This window comes from Ursus arctos, unplaced genomic scaffold, assembly GCF_023065955.2.
Source record: "Ursus arctos isolate Adak ecotype North America unplaced genomic scaffold, UrsArc2.0 scaffold_36, whole genome shotgun sequence".
NCBI lineage: Eukaryota > Metazoa > Chordata > Mammalia > Carnivora > Ursidae > Ursus > Ursus arctos.
In genome coordinates, this window is record NW_026623050.1 from 16,825,143 (window position 1) to 16,848,888 (window position 23,746).

The following is a 23,746-nucleotide window of genomic DNA, read 5'->3' on the forward strand; positions in this document are numbered from 1 at the left end:
TAATTCAACAGGCGAGAAAAGGTAGTCAGGTTAGATCTTACCCAACTAACCCCCAACGCTGAGGCCCTTCCGTCCGGCTCGCCACTGTGTCCCATTTCCTAGAACGGCTTCTGCTACAGAAGTACTCAGTAAATATCAGTGAGTCAGTGAAGAGCCGAGTAGCTTAAACATTCTTTTAACAGTCAAGCATTTACTCAAATTTAAAATGATGAGTAGTTAAAAAATACTGTTAAAGAAGACGAGACCAAACTAAGGTAAAACTCTAACAAATAACATTTATTTTTCTTTTACATATGTATTTCACAGCCTGAACATCACATCGCCTTCAGAGAAAGGTGCTTTTATGCCATTATATTTTACTATTTACCACACAGGCATTAAACATTCTCATTAACATGATGAGACAATTTGCTGGTAAACATTAAACACACACACATTGGTTTCAATACCTCAAGAACATTTTTTGGTCATAACCAAGGAGGTACATCAAAATATGACAACATTGGCTAATAATTTATAAGCAAATAATATTTTAACTCTGCATAGTTTATACAATAGGCTGTGGTAATAAATAATATCACCAATCTCATCAACTATTAACTGGCCACGAAAAGCCTAACATTCATTTAAATTATGATACGAAATGCTCTATCAGTGTAGTTTCAACATAGCCTTAAATGTGGTGGGTGCTTGACCCTGAAAGAAAAAAGTACTGAACTGGTATGTCTGGTCAACTACAAATATGTCAGGTTCACGTGTTACATTCCTAACATGGAGGCAGGTAATTAAATAGAAAAACTAGCAGTCCAAAAAATGTGAGTGTGCAAATTGTAAGGAAAACATTGCATTTAAATTTGCACTCATTTGCAAGTTACAGTCCTAGCTCAGTAAAAACACTAACAGGAAAAAGAATCAGCAGGAAGGAATGGACATGACCTCTCCCAGCAGAGAACTAGTCACTGCACGCTTCGCCACGGCTCGGAAAGGGTGTCCGCTCCTCTAGAGCGGCTCGCGCCCGGGGACTCCCCTTCCCTGAACGCAGGAGCCTGCGCGCACGCTCCCACCAGTGGAAAGACGAGGAAGAAAAACCCGACTCTGCAACATTCTGCTCCTCAGTTTGGTACGAAGGTCCTTCCCGTTATTATAACTTACTACCGCGCGAACTTCTACCTGCAATGGTTTCTGAATCAGGTCTGCTAAATGCTGTAAAGCATAGCTACCCTCATACAACACTAGGGTTTGGTTCTGAAGTACGTCAGCCTGGTAGCAAGGTGCATGCGCAGTCACTCCACCAGCCTGTACGGGCAACGCTAGCTGGGGGCGGCCTCACGTTCGACACAGAGATTCTCTGCATTGTTTCCGGTGTGGGAACAGCTGCTTGGCAAGCAGAAACGCCTATCCGTTACTACAGTGTATTTTAACTGAAATGTTTATAAAAATAAAGCCCCAATCTTGAACTCTACAGAATGTCGAGAACTCTGTTGGGGATGTTAAAAGCACTGGGCAAAACCCTGGTTTTGAGCGTGCCGTCGGCCCCGCAGGAGAAGATGCGGTTGCCCGGGATGATGTCGATCTGCATGACGCCGGCCCCGAGGTTTCGGAATATGGACTGCTTAGCGTGTTCATTTTTGAATGAATGAATCAGGCCATGGCCTGTCAGTCTCCAAACCTGGGGGAAAAGAGAGTAAAAACACAAAGGGTAAGTCGTTAAAAAAGAGAAAGAAAGAGACCAAAGATCAAAGAGTGCGGTGGGGTTTCTGTTCCCCAGTCTTGACAGCATAGACGGCTAATAGCACATTCCAACGTCTTGCACCGACTCACCTTTATGTTACCTTCTGCTGAGCCTGTAGTAAAATATTCCTCACAGGGAGCCAGAGCCAGAGCCTTAATAGCGGAGTCGTGGGCCTGGAATGTGTGAATCAGCTGCCTTTGCCTGATGTCAAAAATGCAGACGTAGCCTTTCCTACCTCCGGAGATGAGGAGCTGCTGTTTGGGCGCGTACTGAAGGACCGTGGCACCGTGATCGTGGCACGTGAAACCTGAAGAAGGAGAACACCGGAAGTCTCTCCCAGACAGTTCTAGCCTGCCAGTTCAGGTAATGTTTAAATGCACATTTAAATACCACAAATTACTGACAAATTTTTCATTTCAATTTCTGTAATCATGATCCAAGTATTTAAAAAAGATCCCAAGCAGTGACAGAAAAAACGTTCTTATTCACAATCTCAATATGAAAACACATGCAGGAAGTTTAAATGTTAAGCCCAAACCAAGTTACGCTGCCCCGTAAGAAGCCTGTAGAAGCGACAAGCGCAGAGGAGACCAAGCTTCTCCATGATCCGCTCAGCCACCACATTCATGCCCACCATGACAAGCATCTACCCCTTCTTAGTTCCCGCCCATACAGCCTCATCACAAGTTCCTGTCAGGTAAGTAACAAACTCAACTACGGTTGTGTGACAATGACCAGCTACAAGGTACGGAGTTAGCTTTCCCAGAATTCTCTGCATTTTAATAAAGCCTTAAGCCAGTATGTGGTAAATCTTTAAGAGCTGTTAATTATTCAGAAAAACAATGTGCAATCAAATAAAATTGAGAAATAACTATACTTTCAAAAGGTGTATCAGTAGGATAACAAAACTGAAATCTCTTTCCGTCAAAGAATCCACCCGGCTATGTTTAACCCAAATGTACTGGAGCATAGAGCCTTCTCTCAACAGTGTCATGTGAAAAAGGGATCTTTAGGACACCAGTTGGGAAAATGGTCTTAAAAGGAATAATATTTTAAGTGGCGTTGTTCATATTTCTTGTTCTTCTTATAAGGTTTTTTATAGTTAGGTGTAATTCTTTAAAATACCTCCTTCCTACTGAGCTCAAATACTTTGCAACTAATTCCTAAAAAGCTTTATTAATAGCCCTAATCTCCATTCCATATTTCCCAAATAGAATACAAAATAGACTATGCTATGCTAGCTGGATAGTTACCTCAGCAAGATAACCAGATATTCATTTATACCCCATGAACAAACACTCACCGGCTAGAATAAAACCAGGAAAGCATTCCTTCATAATGTATTAAAAATCACAGATCTTAACTCACTTACCATGAATGAGGCTGTTTCCAGGTGATATCAATGTGTCCCAGAGGCATACATTTCTGATGAAGAAAACACAATGGTTCATGATGTGCTTTTTGTTACTGGCTTCAAGTCCAATATTTTTATTCATTGCATCTTTTTTGCTCACTCATATTTATAAAGCAATGATTCTCAACTAGGACGAGGGCAGAAGCTAGGGATACACCTAAGAGTTTTTATCCTTTCCTAACCGCAGAGTTCTGTCTCACGTGTCTCTGCCATCTCATCTCCCAACCCCTCATCTTCCCCGTTACCACTCCAGGGAAACGGAGACACAGTTTCCTGAGGAGAAGGGATGTTTCTGAACCCAGGGGTAACCACTGCCAGGAAATGAGAGACATTATTCGTGGCATGTGCTGCCAATGAAAGCAGTGTCAGGCCAAAGAAAATACTGAGTATCAGGGTTACAGCGTCCCAAGAACCCGACAGTATTAATGGGGGGGGGGGGAAAGGAAGCTTTAACATAATTACATATGCTTACTGAGAGCCTACATTAGGAATACTTGTTTTTCTCTTCTTGATAAAGAAAACTACTGAGATAAGAATTACGTAACAAAATTTTTGTATTCATGAGGTGGAAAAACTCTACTAAGTAAAAAAGTCCATACTTTGCAGCAAGAATACCTTTCTGCTTAAAATGTGCTTCTTATTATGCTTCTGTCAACCTACCTATTGTCATTGGACTGTCCGGATGTGGCAACCAGACTTGAAGAGGTGATAAATGCGAAGTCACTTGTGGCCTTACTGTGGCACTGCCAGCTCTACAAGAAACAAAATGCAGATGATGTTACCTAGGAGTCCAAGGCGATCCAGAATCACACACACACCCAATTCTGCTAGCAGTACAGGCATGAACTAAGAACAGTTGTTAAACATCCAGAATAAAGAATAAGTGATAAGAGGATTAGCTATTATTTGCATATTATTTATCCAATGATACTCTGGAAGAGTTAGTAAAAATAGGGAATTAAAGGGTTTTTTTTTAAAGATTATCTAACAGGAATAGGATGAACCTACCCAAGCCATTTAATTACATTAAGAGCCCAACCAAACTCCATGTTAATGATCTCAAATACATTTAATAAACTTTACATAATATAAATCATAATAAACACTAATAACCCAAGGAGGGAAACCCCTACATGCCCAGCTAGTAGTCTTAGACTAGTGTGAAGAGCTCAAGTCAAATGAACTTTGTAACCTAACCGCAAACATCCACCTTCCTTACCATCTCCCTCCTTCCACGTGAAGACCTTTAGCAATAATAGAGCCAAGGTCAAAGGGTCCTGCAAGTTATCCACAAGCTGAAGGCTGCCCCAAACCACTCCTAAGGATATTCCAGCACCACTGGAAACCATTTACTGAGCCAGGCATGACTTTTCTTGTTGGATCAGGTGAATGAATAGAAATTTGGAGGCAAAGACCCAGGAGGGTGTCCAGGTATTTTAAAATAGGCATTCTTCTGTTTGGAATTATGGTATTGATCTGAGTGAAGGCAAACGGACAGATTCAAGATCACTTCCATTTCTGTAAAGAATTTATGATAGGGCACTAATTTAAGAGAAATATCTTGTCTCATAATTAAAAACATATGTAGTCCAGAAAAGAAAACTAGAATCAACATATATGAAGCCTGAAGTTCAGCACAGGACAGCACTACCTTCCAGCCCTCCTACCCCACCTGAGCCCCCACCGAGTGAAGATATGTCTGCATCACCCAATGTTTTAGTATGATTTGGATTAATGACGTGATCTATTGCAATTGGTTTAGTAAGAATTCTAGAGCAAATTAGAATGCACAGAACCTGTTAGTGATTCATTTTAGGTACTATATTAAAAATCTATCAAGAAGTCAGTTTTCAAAAAAGTAGGACCACATACAGGGAAAGCCCCTGAACATTTTAAAACATAATGGTCATCCTTCAAGTTCTGAAAAGTGAAGTTTTTTGTTAGTCCTTTCGGTTTAAACCAGGGCAAGAACGGGTGCTGTGCTGCTGGGCAGAGGGGACCCCTCCTCAACAGATCCAATGAGTGAATCTCCAGTGAGATTTAGCGTGTGAAACAGACACTGCAGAAACAAAGCAGCCTCCATCTGTGCTCTGGGAATGCTGAATGGTACTCACCATGTACGGTTTAGGATTTGATGCCGTTTGGTTTACTTGCCAGATACTCAGAAAACCCTCTCCATCTGCAACACCACACTGTAAGAACGGCATGAATATTAAACCAGCTTCTTAGTAAGCATATCAAAAGCAAAATCACTGATGGAGAGTCACTCAAACCTCACTTAACGTTCTGCCTACGCCTATTTCTATCACTGTAGTTCCTAAGAAAGTCGGGCACTATAAATATCCTGCAACCTTTTAAATGCTTTTCCATACCTGTTTCATTTTCCTCCAAACATCTCTAAGATAATTTAGTAACAAACTAGAAGGTTTCTCTCAGGTGCTTGATCGAGCTTACAGGCACCAGTACACTCAACAGAGCGCTCTTTACTTTCACAGTATTTAATATCTTTAGATGGATGATTGATCCATATAAAATTCTGAAGACCTGTCCTCTACTAGGCGCCCGGGGGGGGTATAGAAGCAGACACCAGTAAACTGCCTGCCCAGCTTACATCCAGGTCACTGAATTGGTTATTTTAGATGTAGTTTTACTAACCATCTACTCATAAATATCTTTTTCAGATGAATTTAGCAGTAAGCCCCAAGAGCCAACCTTGTTGCCTTGTGAATTAAAATATAATCTGGTAACTCTGGCGTTGCCGGCTTGGCGGAAACAGACAAGCTGCTGAGGTCGTGTCCATTCAAACATTCGTACGCTGCCATCCTGAGCACCTGTAAGATCTGAAACACAAAAGGGAAAGCAGAAAATAAGAAATGAAGAAGCTACAGAGTTCCAATATTTCCCATTCTATAAATGAATTTCAAAAAGACAGGCCATTTACAAAGCTCTGGGTCACAAATAAAACACTTACAGTACTGGTGGACTGGGTGGGAGGTCATTCTCTTAACATTGTGTAGATTCCTTTTCATAAGCTTTAAAGGAAGATAAAAGCCCAATTCATTTTGCACATCACAGAAGAGACAAGAATATGCCTCAGCCCAACTCTTAAGTTTTATAACCTTTATTCCTCTCACAGCTGCATTAGTACTAGCATACGCCCTGTTGTGGGTTTTCTGAGCCACTTCACATGTGACACTTGTCCGAACAGACCATGGAAGCAGTCACTGGCACAGCCCTGGCCCGTGGGGCCAGGCACTAAGCGGCTTCATCGAGTGAGTAAGAGACTGTCCTCCAAGTGCCCTCCCTGCGGACAAGGAGGAGTAGCTGCAGATTCTTCAGAGCAGAACGAGAGAACGGGACCCCTTCAACCGGTGACTAACAACCACCACCAACGTTACAGACACGTTGGTCGAACACCTGTAGTAGCCACAACTCCTCTTTGTCTCTGCTTTACCACCTGGTGCCTCTCGGTTTGCTCACCTATCAAACGATAATGGGAGATAATAAAAGCACCTACCACCTCGGGCTGTTGTGAGGGAAAGCGTGTACCCGACACAAAGGAAGTCACGCAATCTTAGCTACTATTATTACGGGTACTAACAGGTCACTGCCCCTGATCTTTAGGATCGTTCCTGAGTCAAAGTGATTTCAACTTATTTTGGGTGAGTCCATGTGCAGAAGCCATACGTAATAGTAAGTAACCCACCACGCTGGCTCCGGTGCTGGTCTGCCCACTGCCCAGCCAGGGCAGAGAGGAAGGTGGGTGCACCTGACTTGCTGAATACGGTGCCGCACTGGGCTGGTAAAGCGTCGTAGTGGAACCACGATAATCGATGTCGTCTGAACTGTGGAAAACATCCGTGTGTTAATGGGGACATTCCATTGTCCCAACTCAAACTCCAATTACAGAGCTGCTTACGTACCCACAGGACAGGCTGTACTTATAAAGAATAAGTATCCATAAGAAAAATGTAGGTGTAATTCCTAACCATAGGCAACTTTAGTACTGGTTAACTTTTCCCCTTTAGACAAAATTTATAAATTTAATGTCGTCTGGGGGCAATTTTACTGCTGGCACAAGTTGGAACAAATGTCTGCTTTGAAGGATTTAACACAAATATTCTTTTTATCATGTATAGAAAAGGTTATAAGGTCTCTTCAAATACAGATATCCCATGTATCAAATTCATACACATTTTAGAGAAATCTCAGTTTAAATATTTCTTCAAGTATTAGTAATCATCACAAAAAAATGTTAAAGTAATGTTTATGATGGACTGTATCATATTACATGGTTACATCAACTCTGTAGTAATATTATATGCTGACATCAACTCTGAGGTAATATTATATGCTAACAAAACAGAAAACCCAACAGAACAAGGAGAGAGGCTATGATGCACCATTTCCCAAGCAAATAAAATATCCAAGAGTCTGGAGAAAAGACGGAGGGCAAGCATGGAGGAGGAACCCCAAAGAGGAAGGTGTTGCACAACACTGCTGGTGCAGTTCCCATAGCATTACTGAAAGTAGAGTTGTCTACATTTTTTCTGTAAAAAAGGTATGCTTATCAGGTGTTAATCAAGAAGAAACACTGAAAATCACCCAGTAAATGTGACCTATCAGTTTAATTAATATATTAGTGTATTCTACTTTTTAATTATCCACATCAGCTGAATTTACTGAATACTATGTAATTCCTGACATTTCTCTGGGGTTAAATGTCAATGCTATCGTTATGGCATTAGGCTTTGGTATTGGAGATTATTCTGACTCCAATACTATGAATAGTTAGTTCCATGTCTAATGGAGGAAGTACAGTTAACTTGTTCATTGATGTAAGAAGAACCTTTTATTGGCAGCTAAGCCAATTATGTTTGTCTCCTACCCAAGTAAAGAGAGAAACATATATACTTTTCAAGATAATTCAAATCATGTGCATAACCATTTAGTGGGTTCTTTTTAAAGAAGACCTCATTTTAGATACTACACGAGACAGACTAACCTTTTGGATTCTCGGTCGTATTCTTCTCCAATCCATATGTATGACTGACAGGCCAACAGAGAAGTAACATCGAGTTCTTGTACATCGTGTGTTGAAGCCAAGACAATTTCGTTACAGTTCGCCTATAAAGCAGAGTCAGGAATTAAAGCAATTTCACTAAAAAAAAAAAAAAAAAAAAAAAGTGCAATCTTTATAATGACTATAGCTTTTACCTTATTAATGGAAAACGCCATGATCATATCTGATTCCTTATGAATGATTTTCGCCTTCCCCCCTGGGTAGCCCAGGTCAGCTTCAACCTACAAAATGTTCATCCGCAGGTTCAGTCGTGTAGCAACATGTGAGACACAAACATTCCACAAAATTTAAAAGGAGGATAAGAAAACATAACCGCAGCAGCAAGAAAAAAGGTACCAGTAATTTTAGTATGCTGAGACTTAGCTTTGGAATTAGCTTAAATTCCCTGATGCCCTGTAATCACCCTGGTTAACAGACTTCCACTGGGGTAAGAGGATACTGGTTAACCGTCATAGATGGCTGGCAGAGTTTTCATTCGCATTTGTAACAGCAGTAGGCCCCTTGCATCTCTTGCAAAAGCGTGCAGACACTGCGGTAAGAATGTGTACGCATCAAGAGGCACAGAGTGGAGGAAAAAGACAGTCAGACAAAGGAGTCATATAAGAAAGTAAACATTGTAAAATAGGGTGAGGTGCTAAGACAGGAATAAGGAAAGTTGGAAAGAACAGTCAGAAGGGGACAAAGGAGACGGATGAAAGGAAGGTGCACTGGCTTAGGGTCAAAGGTAACGGGAAGGAAAGAATACACAGAATCAAGGTGGGAAGATGAAACAACCATGTCTAAAAACAGACTGGAAAGGGGGAGACGTGAAGACGCAACAGAAAGAAGGAAAGAGAAGCATCAACGCTGAGGAAGACCAGGTCGGAAACGGTGGAGGATTTCCTACCCTACACCACTGACGTGTATGGGAGCCGCGAGTGTTCTGATCAGCCCACGTGGTTAGTGTTAGCGGTGAAGGTTAGCTCCCTGAACTCGGAGAATGAGCCAAGGACAAGAGCACGGGACACTACCTTGCTGCGGGAATCCTCTGCTATGCAGTTTTGTTTGACCTGCTCCACATGTTCTTCCACAGACTAAATCACACCACACCGTCACAAACACAAAACACATGCATGAAACGAAATTATAAGGAGAATGAAACATTCCAAATTGAAATGGTCAATCCATAACTTAAAGGCGGTAAAAGCGAATGTGTCAACTTTTCCTTTTAAAAGCACAAAATCAAAAAGGAAAAACCAAGTGAAATATCATGTCCTCAGATGAACACAACACAAAGCAAAGCAAGTGAAATTCAAGGTAACGTAACTATTCCATGCGTAAAAGACCATTTCAGAATAAAAATTATTTGCATACCAGTAATGTAACTAAAAATCCTAACTTAAGCTGCAATCTCTCTAAAAATAAAAGCTGCCTGAATGAGAGGGTGCATTCTATACTACATAGATTCCTATCCTACAGGGGTCATTTCAAATACAAATTGAAACTATTTCTGAACACAGATTCAAAGTACTGATAATTATTTCACTCTTACTCATAAGAAATATATCCATGAAGGAGGAGTCAGGGATCAGAATTCCCATCAACTGTTTTATTATAATCAAATTTTTCTCCTTACAGGTAAAGAAATGTTTGATCAAATGGGGCACAGGAAAGAAATCACATCAACAGCTTGCTCCTGGTTGATGACAGGGTCATTAGGGATGGCTACAATTAGAAATGACGGTTCTGCTCTGCTGTGGAAACCTGTGAAGGTTTGATCCGAGCAACACACTCCTCCTGGTACCTCTTGGAGTGACTGCTTCACTTTAGCCAAAAGGGCCAAATTCTCTGCACATGCCTTCGGCGACTGCCCAGGGCTGCTGCCGTGGACAACGACAGAAAGGTACATGTGTGCAAGGCCCACTCTGCAAAAACCAAACTGCTGAAGAACCTTTTGGCCTTTAATCAAGTCGCTGAGTTTGCAACATTTATTGATTTCGCAAAAAAACTGTCTTATGGAATATTTTTCTTTAATATGTTCAATGAGTAAAAATATCTTATGAATATATCTAAAATTTCAGCATTTGTCAAGAGAATTTTCTAAGTAATTTTTTAAAATGAGGCAAAATTTTAGAATTTTTAGGATTAGTTTGTCAGTCAATTCACTGAATTTATCAAATTTACGAGTGCCAAAATCCTATTTAACGATTTCAAAAGATAAACAACACTTATTGAATGGGTAGTTTTGATAATTGTTCCATATTTCTGAGCTTAGTGACCAGTTTTTATTTTGTCTTAACAGCTTTAACATTTTTTCAAATTTTTTCCTTAATGAAAACAAATTTTCAGATCTGTCTACTCAGTACAATAGCCATTAACCATGTACGACCATTTAAAGAAAATTAAGTCACACTAGCCACTTTTCAAGTGCCCAGTAACCATATGTGACTGCTAACTACTGTGTAGAAAAGATAAAATTTTCCATTATCACAGAAAGTTCTACTGGATAGCGCTAGACAAGATAATAATTCCATTCCGTAATTTGAAATTCAAAAGGTACAAAAAAGGGTACAGGATAAAAATTCTTCCCATCCTAACTCCCACCATGTACTTCCCATCCATGGAGCCAACCAACTTACACAGCATTTTAAGAAATGTTCAATTTATCTCTATCCTACCTCCCTCTTCCTGGAGACCCTCTGCTGGTAGAAAATTTGAAGACAACACACAGCATGGGCTGCTGATCCCAAGAACACGGAGACCAAGGGGCAGAAAGAGGGAGAGGCTTAAAGAGGAGAGAAACCTGAGAGAACAGATCCTGAAGGACAAGACTGGGGGTCCCAGCAACCTAGACCCCGGGCTTCCCACAGCCTCTGAGGCTCTGACGATACAACCAAACCACCACTACAAACTATGAATAATTAAAGTATATTTTCAATAAATCATTACATTTAAGAATTTGAAGAACTAAACACTCAAAAAAAATCGATCCTTCAGTGAACTGGCTTCCTGGGAACGAGAGAATCCTACCTGAGCAAGTATCTTATGTTAAGTCTATTTCTTAGATTTCTAGATCTTATTCTACAGAATTTGGACTCAGCATCACTACAGGGAATACTGTACACAGCGGACTGAATGAAAGAGGAGAAGAATCTGGCTCTGTGATTTCCCTAACCCGCCCTACACACCAATAATTTCAATACCATCTGGATCTTTTGTTATCAAAAAAAGCTTCTAAGACTCCAGAGAATCCCCACAGCTCATTTCCCCTACTTCTTCACTTAGGTACATAATTTTAAATCCCTACAGAAAATCAGTGACTATTCACAAGGGCTGACCACAGTTACCATCTACACCTGGGTGACTAATGAAAGAAAGAGTCGGGTAGGTTCTGCTACTCCAGGTAGAGGAGAAAATGGAGACGCAGTTCTATGTTTTACCTTGGGAAACTGAGCCATGTAAACTGTCCCTCTCAGTTTTCACTTTTCTAAGTGAAATTTAATTCATTCCTCTTTTCTCATAGATCTTGTGTTTGCCAAATCTTTAATCTCATCTGATACTCTACTCTGAACACTCTCCAAACTGCTCCTTACCTCACTCAGTAGCCAAATGGACTCATGCTCATAGAACAGACCTGTGCACCCTTCATTTTATAAGGAAGAGATAACTTCCAGCTCTAAAGTACCAGTCTCCCAAATTCCTGATTCTTCTTGAACCCTGTATGGCATTACATTATTCACTTAAAAATACCTCTGCCTCACTTTATAAAAGCAAACTTCCTTCATCTCATATTGGTATTTCTGTAGTTTATTCTCTTTCACAAAATCATCCTCAATTTCTTGCTTCTAAAGGTTATCACGTTCATTTCTAAATGCTACATAAATAAGATGCTTTTAAAGGGCTATGTTAGATTTTCAATACATGATATTCAAAGAATCATAATATTGAGTACATTCATTTATATATTAAATTACCCAAATCATCCATCACATGTTTATTATTTGTAAAAGCCCAACAGCAAGTATTGCAAAAGAAGGACCAACTTTCACTTGGTTATACGTGATTCACCAAGGGACCTATGTTGGCTTCATTGTTATAAAATGAAAATTATAAGATTTTATCTTATAGAAGAAATTCACTGTAGTCTGGTAAACTAGTACCTATAAGGTATGAAAGATAGTAAGTTCCAATCAAAAAGTAAATCAAGCACTGACTTCGTTAGAAATGTTAAAACTAAAGAAAAACTACAACAGAAATTTTTTTTTCAAAATACCTCACTCTGTTTTCTTTTCTTTGTGAAAATGTATCTAATAAATGTCTCTTGAAGGACTTCTTGTTTAACGAGGAAATGCCAAAGTCGTTTGACTGGAAGTGCAGAAGAATCCCGGGATCTATTAGAAAAAATTAACATATCTTCTTTTACTCTGTAGAAAATAGGCTTCATATTTGCAGAAACTTTAAAAAAAAAACACCTCTCCATTATCTATTGCAAATAAACATTATTAAGCTCAACAAAATTTTATAATTTCTCTTTTAATTTTTAGTTCTTTTAAAAATCATTCCTTCATCTAGAAATTAATTCTCTAATTACAGCTTCTCTGAATGAACAGGTTGAGCTGTGAGTCAAAAGAAGTTCTTATTATTCTCTTTTTAAATTATATTGTAGGGTTGGTTCTCTTGGTTACATATCACCACCAATGAATATAAGGTCACAGATTTCATTTTTAATAGCCCACCTAAAAAGCCTTCTCTTTCAAGCTTGGAATACTTTTAATTATGGGACAAATGCTTCACAAAAATTACTGCCAAAATGTCAGCAGCACCTTGTTTGCTTATGTAGATTCTTCTTCCAAAATATTTCTGTATAAGTTCTTAAAATAATGGCTAACATATAATAAATGTCTTTTTCTAATTATAAAAGTAATAAGTCTATTGAATTATAGGTAATAGTGGGGGAAATGTTTTCTATCTAGATTTCTAATGTTTTCCTTAAAACATTATTTTTTCCTTAAAACATTATTGTTTCCTTAAAACAATTTCCTAGAAATTGAACTGCAGGTTCAAAGTTATGAATGTTTTTATATAAACATAATATGGGTATATTTTGCCAAACTATGTCCCGGGAAACTTAAACCAGGCTACACTTTCATGAGCATTGTGACAGCGTCCTTACTTGAATGGAGTATTTTCCGGTTCTAGCATTGCTTTATTTCGAAGAATAGCTGGTCCTGCTCCTGCTGAAAGGTCAGTTGGGTATGTGTTGATATAGTTAGGGGGTGGTCCTTCAAACTGATCCATTTTCTCTTGCAAGATCTGTTCCCAGTTCTCCAAGTTTTTAATCACAGCAATACCTAACGGTGATGTCACAGGCAACTCTAAAAAGTGACAGAAAATGTCATCTTGTTTTGATAAAAAAAAAAAAAAAGGTGATCATCATCCATATGCTTTAAAAATCTGAATTTTTAGAGCCCAAACCGCTGAAAACACAAATACACCTGAAAATGTTAATCTTCTACCACTTGGATTCTTAGTGCTTTTAACAAAACAGAAGGCCAGCTCTCTAAAACGAACTGAGAAAATGTGTAGCTTCTCTAGGCTGATTTCTTGCTTTTTCTTTCCAGCCTCTGGGTAATCAGGGGTTCCTGCTATGAATTAAAATCACAGACTGGGGCCTAAAAAAAACACAAGACCTCATAGAATCTTTAATTTTTAGTACCAAATGCTCTTTTCTATAGATTTTCATGAAGACAAACTCAATGCTAATTTATTATGTTTAACAACATTAATTACTTACCAGAGAATTCCAATCCAGCAATGGGAAAGAAATTCTTCACGTTGTGAAGTACTAGCTTAACCATTGTCAAATGCAGAAGAGCCCAGCTGTTCAAGGGAAACAAACAAACAAATTCTCCTTCACTGAAAATAACATCAGGAGAGAAGCACAGTGATGATTCCTGTCAATTGTTTAACCCAATCTCCAACCCAGGAAAAAAAGCTCTTTTTCTCTAACAACTTGAACCTTTGTAGTCTCTGAAAATACAAAATATGTAACAATATATCACACTTACAATATCTGAAAATTACCTAATGGAAAAAGATTTACCACACAGTCACATGGAATCTAACAGCATATCAGTGAATATATATTAAGTTTTAATAGCACAGCAATAAACTATGTATTTTTCCCTCACTAAAAATGTTTGTTTCCACTCTAGATGTAAGCTACTCTTTAAAACTAGATGGTAAAGAAATACTCTGCTGTCTCGAAATGTACCTCAAAGGTACAGAACTACTAACCTGAAGCTGTAAGTCAGTTCTTATATAAATTCATGATAATATTACTTAAAATTACTAACATCAGGATTTTTTTAATTAAAAAAAGAGAAAATCCTTATTTACCTGTAAGAATTTGGATCCTGATGCTCTTGTATTTGTGTATCTGAAAAAAAGGCGTCATCTTCTTCTTCATCGCTATGAATGCTTTCATCAGAATCATAGATAACACCACTATCAGACAGGGGGAGAAATGGCTGCAATAAAAGGCAAAATTATTTGTAGATATATAATTGGGCTGTTTTTGTCGTAACTTAATATTGAATATTTTAAGTGGTATCTAAGTAAAAATTTCCTTTCACAAGTGATACTAGACCTAGATGAGTCAAGAAAACTAGGAAAAACTTTCCGATTCCATAAAATAACTGAGAGCTGGATACAACAGAAATACCTCTGCAGCATTAATTACAACAATTATGGAAGCAACCCGGTGTCCACTGATAGACGGATGGATAAAGACGATAAGGCATGCACACAGAGAAACATTACGCAGACATGAAAAAGAATGAGATCTTGCCGTTTGTGACAACATGGATGACCTGCAGGATATTACGCTAAGTGAACTAAATCAGAGAAAACAAACACCATATGATTCACTCATACGTAGAATCTGAAAAACAAACGAACTGGGTGCCGGGCGGCTCAGTCAGTAAAGCGGCTGACTTGGCCTCAGGTCAGGATCTCAGGGTCCTCAGATCCAGCCCCACTCAGCAGGGAGTCTGCTTCTCCCTCTGCCCCTCCCTCTGCTCATGTACAATCTCTCTCTCTCTCAAATAAATAAATAAATAAATAAATAAATAAATAAAAACCTTTTAAAAAATAAATAAGGAAAAATAAAAAACAAATGAAAAACAGACACTGAATCATACAGAGAACAAACTGGGGGTTGCCAGAGCGGGGGAGATGGGCAAATAGGTGAAGCAGGTAAAGAGGTACAAGCTTCCACCTATAAAATAAGTAATTCATGGGGAGGAACACTATAGTATAAGGGAATATAGCCAATAATACTGTAATAATGTTGTATGGTGACAGCTGATGACTACACTTATTGTGGTGAGCACAACATAGTGGATACAACTGCTGAATCGTGTTGCACACCTGAAATTAATAGAGCCTCCTATGCCAACTACACTTCAATAAAAAATAAAACACATGTCACAGAAACATTAAAAATCAAGCCTTTTTCTTAGGTATCAACATAGCTAGTTAGAAGTCCAAAGAAAAAGTATACACTAAGAAACATAAATACCAAAGGAAAAACTTTATGAAAACTGTCAGAGAGCTACAGTGAAGGAAAACACAAATTCTTCTAAAAGCTATATAAGAAGACTGAGACATGTAAAACTATAATTCTTTACAAATTAATTTATAGCTTTTAAGTTAATCGCAATAAAATTCTCCCTTGGGGGGGGGGCGCCTGGGTAGTTAAGCATCTGCCTTCAGCTCAGGTCATGATCCCAGGGTCCTGGGATGGAGCCCTGCATGGGACTCCCTGCTCAGCAGGGGGTCTGCTTCTCCCTCTGTCCCTCCCCCGACTTGTGCTCTCTCTCTCTCTGATGAATAAATACAATAAATAAAATCTTAAAAAAAAAATCCATCCATCTCCACTCGCTCTAATTTCATGGTGACTAAAGGAATTACTGATAATGAGATAAAGGGAACCTGGACGGCAGATACAAGTATTCCAGTCACTAGAAAACCATGACGCTGATTAAATGTTAATAAATCTGACTTCTGTTTTAGATCTAAATCCCATACGACTTTCATTCGTTTCATCCGTATCAAGTATCTGATCATTCCTGAATGACTATTCGGTTTCTGGACTTGAGAATAAATATCCAAACTGTAGTCCTTTGGGACGCGGGTGGCTCAATCGTTTAAGCATCTGCCTTTGGCTCAGGTCACGATCCCAGGGTCCGGGGATCAAGTCCCACATTGGGCTCTGCGCTCAGTGGGGAGTCTGCTTCTCCCTCTCCCTCTGTCCTTCCCCCGCCCCACTCACGCACTCTTGCTCACTCTGCTCTCTCAAAAAAAAAAAAAAAAAAAAAAATTGAAAATAAATAAATAAATAAAAATAAACTGTAGTTATTTCAATGACAAGCTGCCTCTGGATTCTTATGTGATATATATACATAAGAATTAATATAATAAACACATACAAAACTTGTGCTCCTCACACCGCTTACCTTTGCAACAAAATAGTCCCACATACTAAGTTCAGGAGGAATAAATTTTTCTTTGTAAGACGGTCTCTCTGCAGGCACTGGCGGGGGGGTAGCATCTTTTACAGGTCTTCCGGGGACTAGCATTCGCATGTTGAATCTCCTACGGTGTTTGTCTATGTCTTCAGAAGGAACAGGAGGTGCTGAATAAAGACAGAAGAGGGAAAAAACCCAGCATTTATCTTCCATTATTAATTCAAAGAGTTAACGTTAACTTTTCTTTTCAACCTACTTTTGCCATGTTTTACTTTAGACTAAATTACTTCCATCTGTGTTCTAAGCTTTTGCACCCGTTTTCCAGCAATCATGGCACAGACGCAGATGAGGACAGAGACGCAGATGAGGACAGAGCATCAGAGAATATCCTGCCATGAAGTAGCCTATGCGCTACACAGAATTAGGATTAGAGTATTCTAGGCACAATGCATCAAATACATGGCATCTCCATTAATGCTTGAGTGAGTGTTTCTGGCTATGCTGTTCAAGGAAGTTTCACTGAAGATGCCGGATGTAAAGCATGCCTTTAAATAAAGAAGGCAGACGCTCAGTGTGAAAAGAAGGGACAACAGAAACCAGTGACTAAGGGTTTGGATGAATGAGAACAGAGAGAACAAAATGGAGGAAGCATTGCTAAGAGGGTTATTTAAATGGAGCCAGGAGGACACTGAGGAAGTGGGGGTTTATGCATCTCCTGTCTCCAACTCTCGTAACTGCTTCTGGATTCCACTAAAAGCCAAAGCATCTGCTGCATTTAGAATGGACATAAACGGACTTTTCTTCACCTAGCACTAGTCGTAGCAACCACTCACATACAGATTAGGGTAACTGTAGCCACAGCAGTACCATCACATCTCCTTCAAAACAACTTATGTAAATTCCCGCTTTCCTCCCTAAAAACTGTAGCCTCCTTTGTCTCTCCAGAGCATGCTTTCAATTTCGGTCAACTCTGTGTCTCCCAGACTGCAACCCCGAAGTCCCCAAATAAACAGCAGAGATTTTATTTTGCAGCTGCAATTTTGTCTTTCTTTTCCCCCTGGTTGACAAGGTGTAAACTACCGTTGCCAGTCAGCAGGGAGGGGAATAACGAGAACAAGTCCAGAACTGGGCTAGGACGGGGCTGTGGATGGGGAGCTGGGAGCTTAGTCTAGGGGCGATCCTCACGAACACTTCCTGAGCGAGCCACAGGGTGAGGTGCAGTCTGCCTGGTTGATGGGAGGGAAGATGGGGACGATCACCTCAGGAGGGCCAACTAGTATGGTGGGCGGTCGAGACTGAGAAGAGTTAGACATGAGGAATACACAAGACAAACACCAAAAGGATTCAGGAACTAACAGCGTAGGGGAGGCCAGAAAGTAGAAGTCAACCCACTCCTCTCTTAAAACTCATTACAGAAAATCATAACTCTAAAGGATTTTATATATTTAGTTGAGTGAGAGCGAGAAAATGCACGAGTGTGGGGAGGGGCAGAGGGCAAGGCAGAGGCAGACTCCTCGATGGGTGGGGTGTCTGGCTTCTTTCACTTAGCACATGTTTGGGCTTCATGCTGCTTGTGGCATGTATCAGCACTTGTTCCTTTTCAACGGCTGAGTAACACTCCATTTATGTATATACCACACTTTGTGTATCCACTCATTCTTGATGGTAAGCCACAATTTTCTTTCAAGTGGACTGTTACAATAGCCCCTCTTTTACTCTTGTTGTACAGTCTATTCTCCATACAGCAGCTAGAGTAGACCCCATGAAAATTTAAATCAGATTAGGTCATTCCTGCTAGTAATTTCCTGTCTTTCTTTAAAACAACTGAAGTTTTTACCATGATCCATGAAATCCTAAATGACCTCACCCTCAGCTTGTTGTCTTACCCTATCTTTGTCCAAACTTGCCCAGCTCAAGACAGCCACTCTGGCCTCTTCTGTAGTTCCTGGAAAAGGCCAAACTCATTCCTCTCTCATGACCCGGACACTCCCTTAACCATCTGCCTGAAAGGCTCTGGCCCCAAATACCTGCATGGTATGATCCCTGACTTTTCCAGAACTCTGTTCAAACAGTCTCACTGGAAATGTGTTTCATGACCACTCTAGACTGTTCCCACATGCTTTCCTCCATCACTCTCCACCTACTCTGCTTTATTTTTATCACAGTTCTTATCATAACCAAAATATTATTATTTACTTGTTAATTTTTTTACTGTGTGTTTACCTCCACTAGATGTGCGCTCCATGAAGGTACGGGATTTCACCCCAAAGCCTAGAACACTGCTTGGCATATTGTAGGTGTTAAGTGAATGCAAACACGAATGTGCATTACGCATGGATGACTTGACGAATGAATAACCATGAAAAAATAACAGAAAATTCAGGAAGAGAAAGAAGTGATTTAAGGGGAAAACTTTCAAATTCGAGGTGGACTACAACAAGGTAGGAACTAGAGGAAGAGTCACCCACATATAGTGGGACTGAAAGCAATGAAAGTGGCTAAGGTCTCCTTCCCTACTGCGACTCACAGATTTACCTTTAATTCAACCTTGGGCAGGGGCGCCTCGGTGGCTCAGTCGGTTAAGCATCCGACTCTTGATTTCGGCTCAGGTCATGATCTCGGTCATGAGATCCAGCCCTGCATCAGACTCCATGCTCAGCACAGAGTCTGCTCGAGATTCTCTGTCCCCCTGTCCCTTCCCCCGCTTGCACACACCTTGTCTCTTTCTCTCTCAAACAAATACCTTTAAAAAAAAAATAATTCAATCTTGGGCAGTAAGAACAGATCAGAACCAGTGCCATTTAAAATCTTTGTGCCACTGATTCCTCATCTGTAATAGGATAATTTCTAAGGGTAGATTAAGATGTTTCAGCACCAAGATGGAAACCTTTCCTATGGCATCGGCCTACACCTCACCATATCCTACCATCTTAAAAAGTGGAATGAAAAATACATTCTACATCAAAAACTAATGATGTGTGGTGACTAACATAATAAAATTAAAAAAAGAAAAAGAAAAATACATTCTAGTGCATGAGGGAAGAAAAAAAAATAAAATGGAATTTCAAAAACCATATGCATGACTGGAAAGTCTATCCTGCACATGACCATGACCTAATCTGAAGCCTATTGCTGGCATATTCTATAAAGATTATTTAAATCTTCCTTCTCTAATAACTATCCTTTTCCCTTTCCATCCCTTAACATTCTCCTCACTTATCTTTACCTGTCCTCTATTTCTTTCTTATCCTCCTCAAATTTGTCCCGGTTTATCAAAAAATGTTGAACTGAAACTATATTTTTTATTCAAACATTGAGTTTAGTTATGCTAACCAGAGTGATTATATTTTAAACATCATTGATTTTCAAAATAAAAATTCTTAAAACATTAAAAAAATCTTTTAACACTGGAAATTATTTACATTTACAAATATTATTGGTATCAAATATTTCTTACCTGAAATATTTTCTGATTGCCTTTGAGGTTTCACAACAAGTTTCACACCTCCTCCAAAAACAGCAGCCCACATTCGATTATTTAATGGGTGGGCTGCAAGTCGAAACAGTTCATTGGAGGAATTTGTAGCTAGAGCATGTATTAGTAAACTTAAGTAAACGGCAACAACAGCTTCACACAACAAAATGTTCAATTTTGGCTGATCTTCATCTTGAGCTGAACTCAAGAGATTAATGAGTGAGCTCACACCTGTAAGGGTACATAATAAGAAGTATATCAGCAGAAAGCTCCAGAAGAAAAAAAATCCAAATTGGTAACTTAACCAAAATTTTGTATCTATATTATATAACATATATCATATCCATAATCTGAGCAACAAAATAAATGACAGAAATGAATTATAGCCTATGGAATAAAATAAGACCCATTAGTTTATAAACTAATAAGTATAAGTTTATATACTAAAAAATGAGTGAATAAATAAATAAGAAGGAGAGACAGGAAAGCTCTTCCTCATAGTACAATTTCAACTAAAAGTAGAAAGAATGATATAAAATCAGAAAAAATCACCATCCAGTAATCCCCACAGGAATATCTGATTCAGGCGAGTGTCATCACTGTATGCTAAAAGTGGGTAGAAGTATAATATTTTATACAGTCTCAAACTATCTCTTCAAAAGAGACTTATTAATTGCAAAGAAAAAATAGTAGCTTAACAAATGAGAAATCCGGCAAAAACTACCCTAACAAGCAGTCAAAGTTAACAGCACCAGCAATGGAACCGATCATGTGCCTCTTGACACTCTGCACTAAGGGCACAGGATCTCTTTTGTGGTATCCCTGCCAGAAATACATAACCTGAGTCTAATACTAACAGAAGGTCAGGAAAACCCGAATTGAAGGACATTCTAAAAAATAACTGGCTAGTACTCTTCAAAATTGTCAGTCATGAAAGACAGAGAGGAAGAAGAGGAAGAAGAGGAAGAAGAGGAAGAGGAAGAAGAGGAAGAAGAGGAAGAAGAGGAAGAGGAAGAAGAGGAAGAGGAACAACAGCAGCAACAACAACAACAACAACTAGTCCATATCAGAGGAGACTCATGAGACATTACAACTAAATGTTACATGGAAGACACGAGTAGGACAATTGGTGAAATTTCTGTAAGGTCTACAGGTTAGAAGAACAATATTGTATCAATGTTAAGATGCTGAATTTGAAAACTGTGCTATGGTTGTGTAAGAAAATGTCTGTTTTTAGGAAAGACATATTGATATATTTAGATGTAAAAGGGCATCATGTGTGCGACTTCCTCTCACATACTTCAGAAAAAATACATATGTACACAGAGAGAGAGAGAGAGAGAGAGGGAGAGAGAGACAGATGAAATGGTAAAGCAGGTATGGCAAAATGCTAACGTTTGGAGAATCTGGGTGAAGGCTATACAAAAATTCTTTGTACCGTTTTTGCAACTTTTTGTAAGCCTCATTTATTTCAATAAAAAATTAAAGTGAAGACAATGTTTCCAGAAAGTTAGGTGTAAGTGAATTTTAAATATATACTTTGAGTTTGTCACTTGTTTCTACTGCCACTCTTCACAACAAATAAAGTCAGAGTTATAAAGCAAGTAGAGTAAAAACTAAATGACACAGCAGACCAGGAAAAGGTATGAAGAGAGTGGAGGTGGTCTGAAATAACTGATGTGGAGAATGAGAAAGAGAGCTGACCAGAGAAGGACTGACTGACAGCATGACAGAAGTGCCACAGAACGGTCACTCTTATCCCAACATACAAATTTACACTGGAGAATAACTGTAGTCTGATACATCTGTGAAAATATCTCTGTGATACTGTTCTCTAATTTAGGATTTCTAAGGATAAGGAAGAGGATGTGCTCACCCTTATGAAAGATGTTAAACCTTGCTTTTTTATTCTGGTCAACACAGCTGGGTTTTGAAGCCTTAACTTTCTGAGTCTTCAGACAACATTACAGTACTTAAGAATTCCTAATCCATGGCAGAAAACATCATCAAAAACAAACAAATAAAAAAACCATTCACCAAATCCACAAAGAACAACAATCAGGAAACCAGTTAGTAAATTTTTTTAAATGGAATTGCCAAATAGAAGATTTAAAAAAAAAAAACAAAAGCAAATAAACAAAAACACTTAAATTCTCACCAGGCCATTGAGCAGGAGAAGAATTTGGGGTTGCATGCTCTTCAATACTTTCTGTCCTCAGTCTTCGACGATCACTTAAAAGAAGTCCTTGATAAGCCATTCCAGTAAATTGGTTTCCTTCTGTTTGACTGCTAATACAAATACGGCTCAGTTATTTAGCGTCCTGACAGAGCTAATAAGCGATTGCACTTTATATATATTTCTTTTCGATGATTATAATGACATTGAGTCATTTTTTTCCATGTTTCAAGTTTTTACTTAAATTCTAGTTAGTTAAGGGGCGCCTGGCTGGCTCAGTTGGTAGAACATCGACTCTTGATCTCAGGGTCATGAGTTCCAGCCACACATGTTGGGCATAGAGATTACTTTAAAAAAAAAAAAAAAAGAAGAAGAAGAAAAAAATTCTAGCTGGTTAACATATATGGTGTAATATCGCTTTCAGGAATATGACATTTAGTCTTTTTCAAATCTTTTTTAGATGCCATTAACAATTGAAAATCTTTTCTAAATTCACCCATTTTTATTAAAAATAAGAATCTGAGAGTAAGAAGACTACTGTTGGTACTAGAATATGTTAGCAAGTTTCAGGACACTATTTTCTTGCATTTCTTAACTCTGCAAAGTTGAATTAAAACATGAACTAAAATGTGGAGAATCATAGCTTAGAAATATCTAATCCTAAAGCCAAATGTGCCTCAATATTTATTTCCCTCATCTTTGTGGAGCTGGGGAAAATACAAAAGCAGAAAGTAAAGCTAACTCCCTTCAGAGTCAATCATAGCCTAAGGATGAGAAAATACACATTTTAAAAACACTCATTTGGATTCTCATTTGGTGCCATTTTAACCAGTGAGTGATGTCAACAAGTGGTTTTTGATCATTAAGAGGACCATAGTCAATTACATAAACTCTTTTTTCCTTATTTACATTTCCAAGTCTCTGTAGTTACTTAGACGTGGCCTCACTAGACTAAAAGCAGAGTACCAGCCTTATTTTAAGGCAGTAATTCCTTTTGTAATATCAAGTCTTCCCACAAAAGGCTGCTGAATTTATAAGGAGAAAACATAGACATATGTTTAATAGAAATTAATGTGATTCTATTTATTTTACAAACTTTTCATTAATGTGATTCATTTAAATCTGGGTCATCTTTCCAAGTGATTCAATTTCTTACTTACATTGCCTTCATTATTAAAACGCAAGGTTTTAATTTCCTATAGGAAAATTTAAACCATTACTTCTCATAGGTATCACTTCCAAAGATTTTTTTTTTTAAGATTTTATTTATTTATTCAACAAAGATAGAGACAGCCAGCGAGAGAGGGAACACAAGCAGGGGGAGTGGGAGAGGAAGAAGCAGGCTCATAGCGGAGG

General features: G+C 38.8%; 1 protein-coding gene across 2 annotated transcripts in view; it reads right to left on the reverse strand.

Annotated features, from left to right (window-relative positions):
- Nucleotides 1–255: 255 nt before the first annotated feature.
- Nucleotides 256–23,746, reverse strand: part of DMXL2 (Dmx like 2) — a 141,460-nt gene continuing 117,969 nt past the window's right edge. Inside the window, exons 27-44 of one of the 2 annotated variants that reach the window (XM_026518476.4) lie at nt 22,373–22,500; nt 20,197–20,445; nt 16,728–16,906; nt 14,608–14,738; nt 14,003–14,088; nt 13,382–13,583; nt 12,482–12,599; nt 9,240–9,302; nt 8,364–8,450; nt 8,152–8,273; nt 6,853–6,991; nt 6,118–6,178; nt 5,859–5,986; nt 5,261–5,338; nt 3,807–3,898; nt 3,105–3,157; nt 1,822–2,039; nt 256–1,669 (exon numbers count right to left, since the gene is read on the reverse strand). In XM_026518476.4, the coding sequence (XP_026374261.1) occupies nt 1,460–1,669; nt 1,822–2,039; nt 3,105–3,157; nt 3,807–3,898; nt 5,261–5,338; nt 5,859–5,986; nt 6,118–6,178; nt 6,853–6,991; nt 8,152–8,273; nt 8,364–8,450; nt 9,240–9,302; nt 12,482–12,599; nt 13,382–13,583; nt 14,003–14,088; nt 14,608–14,738; nt 16,728–16,906; nt 20,197–20,445; nt 22,373–22,500 (2,344 nt within the window). In that variant the 3' untranslated portion in view covers nt 256–1,459. Of the gene's footprint in view, nt 1,670–1,821; nt 2,040–3,104; nt 3,158–3,806; nt 3,899–5,260; nt 5,339–5,858; nt 5,987–6,117; nt 6,179–6,852; nt 6,992–8,151; nt 8,274–8,363; nt 8,451–9,239; nt 9,303–12,481; nt 12,600–13,381; nt 13,584–14,002; nt 14,089–14,607; nt 14,739–16,727; nt 16,907–20,196; nt 20,446–22,372; nt 22,504–23,746 lie in introns of both variants that reach the window. The other variant, XM_026518475.4, reaches the window with a different exon arrangement.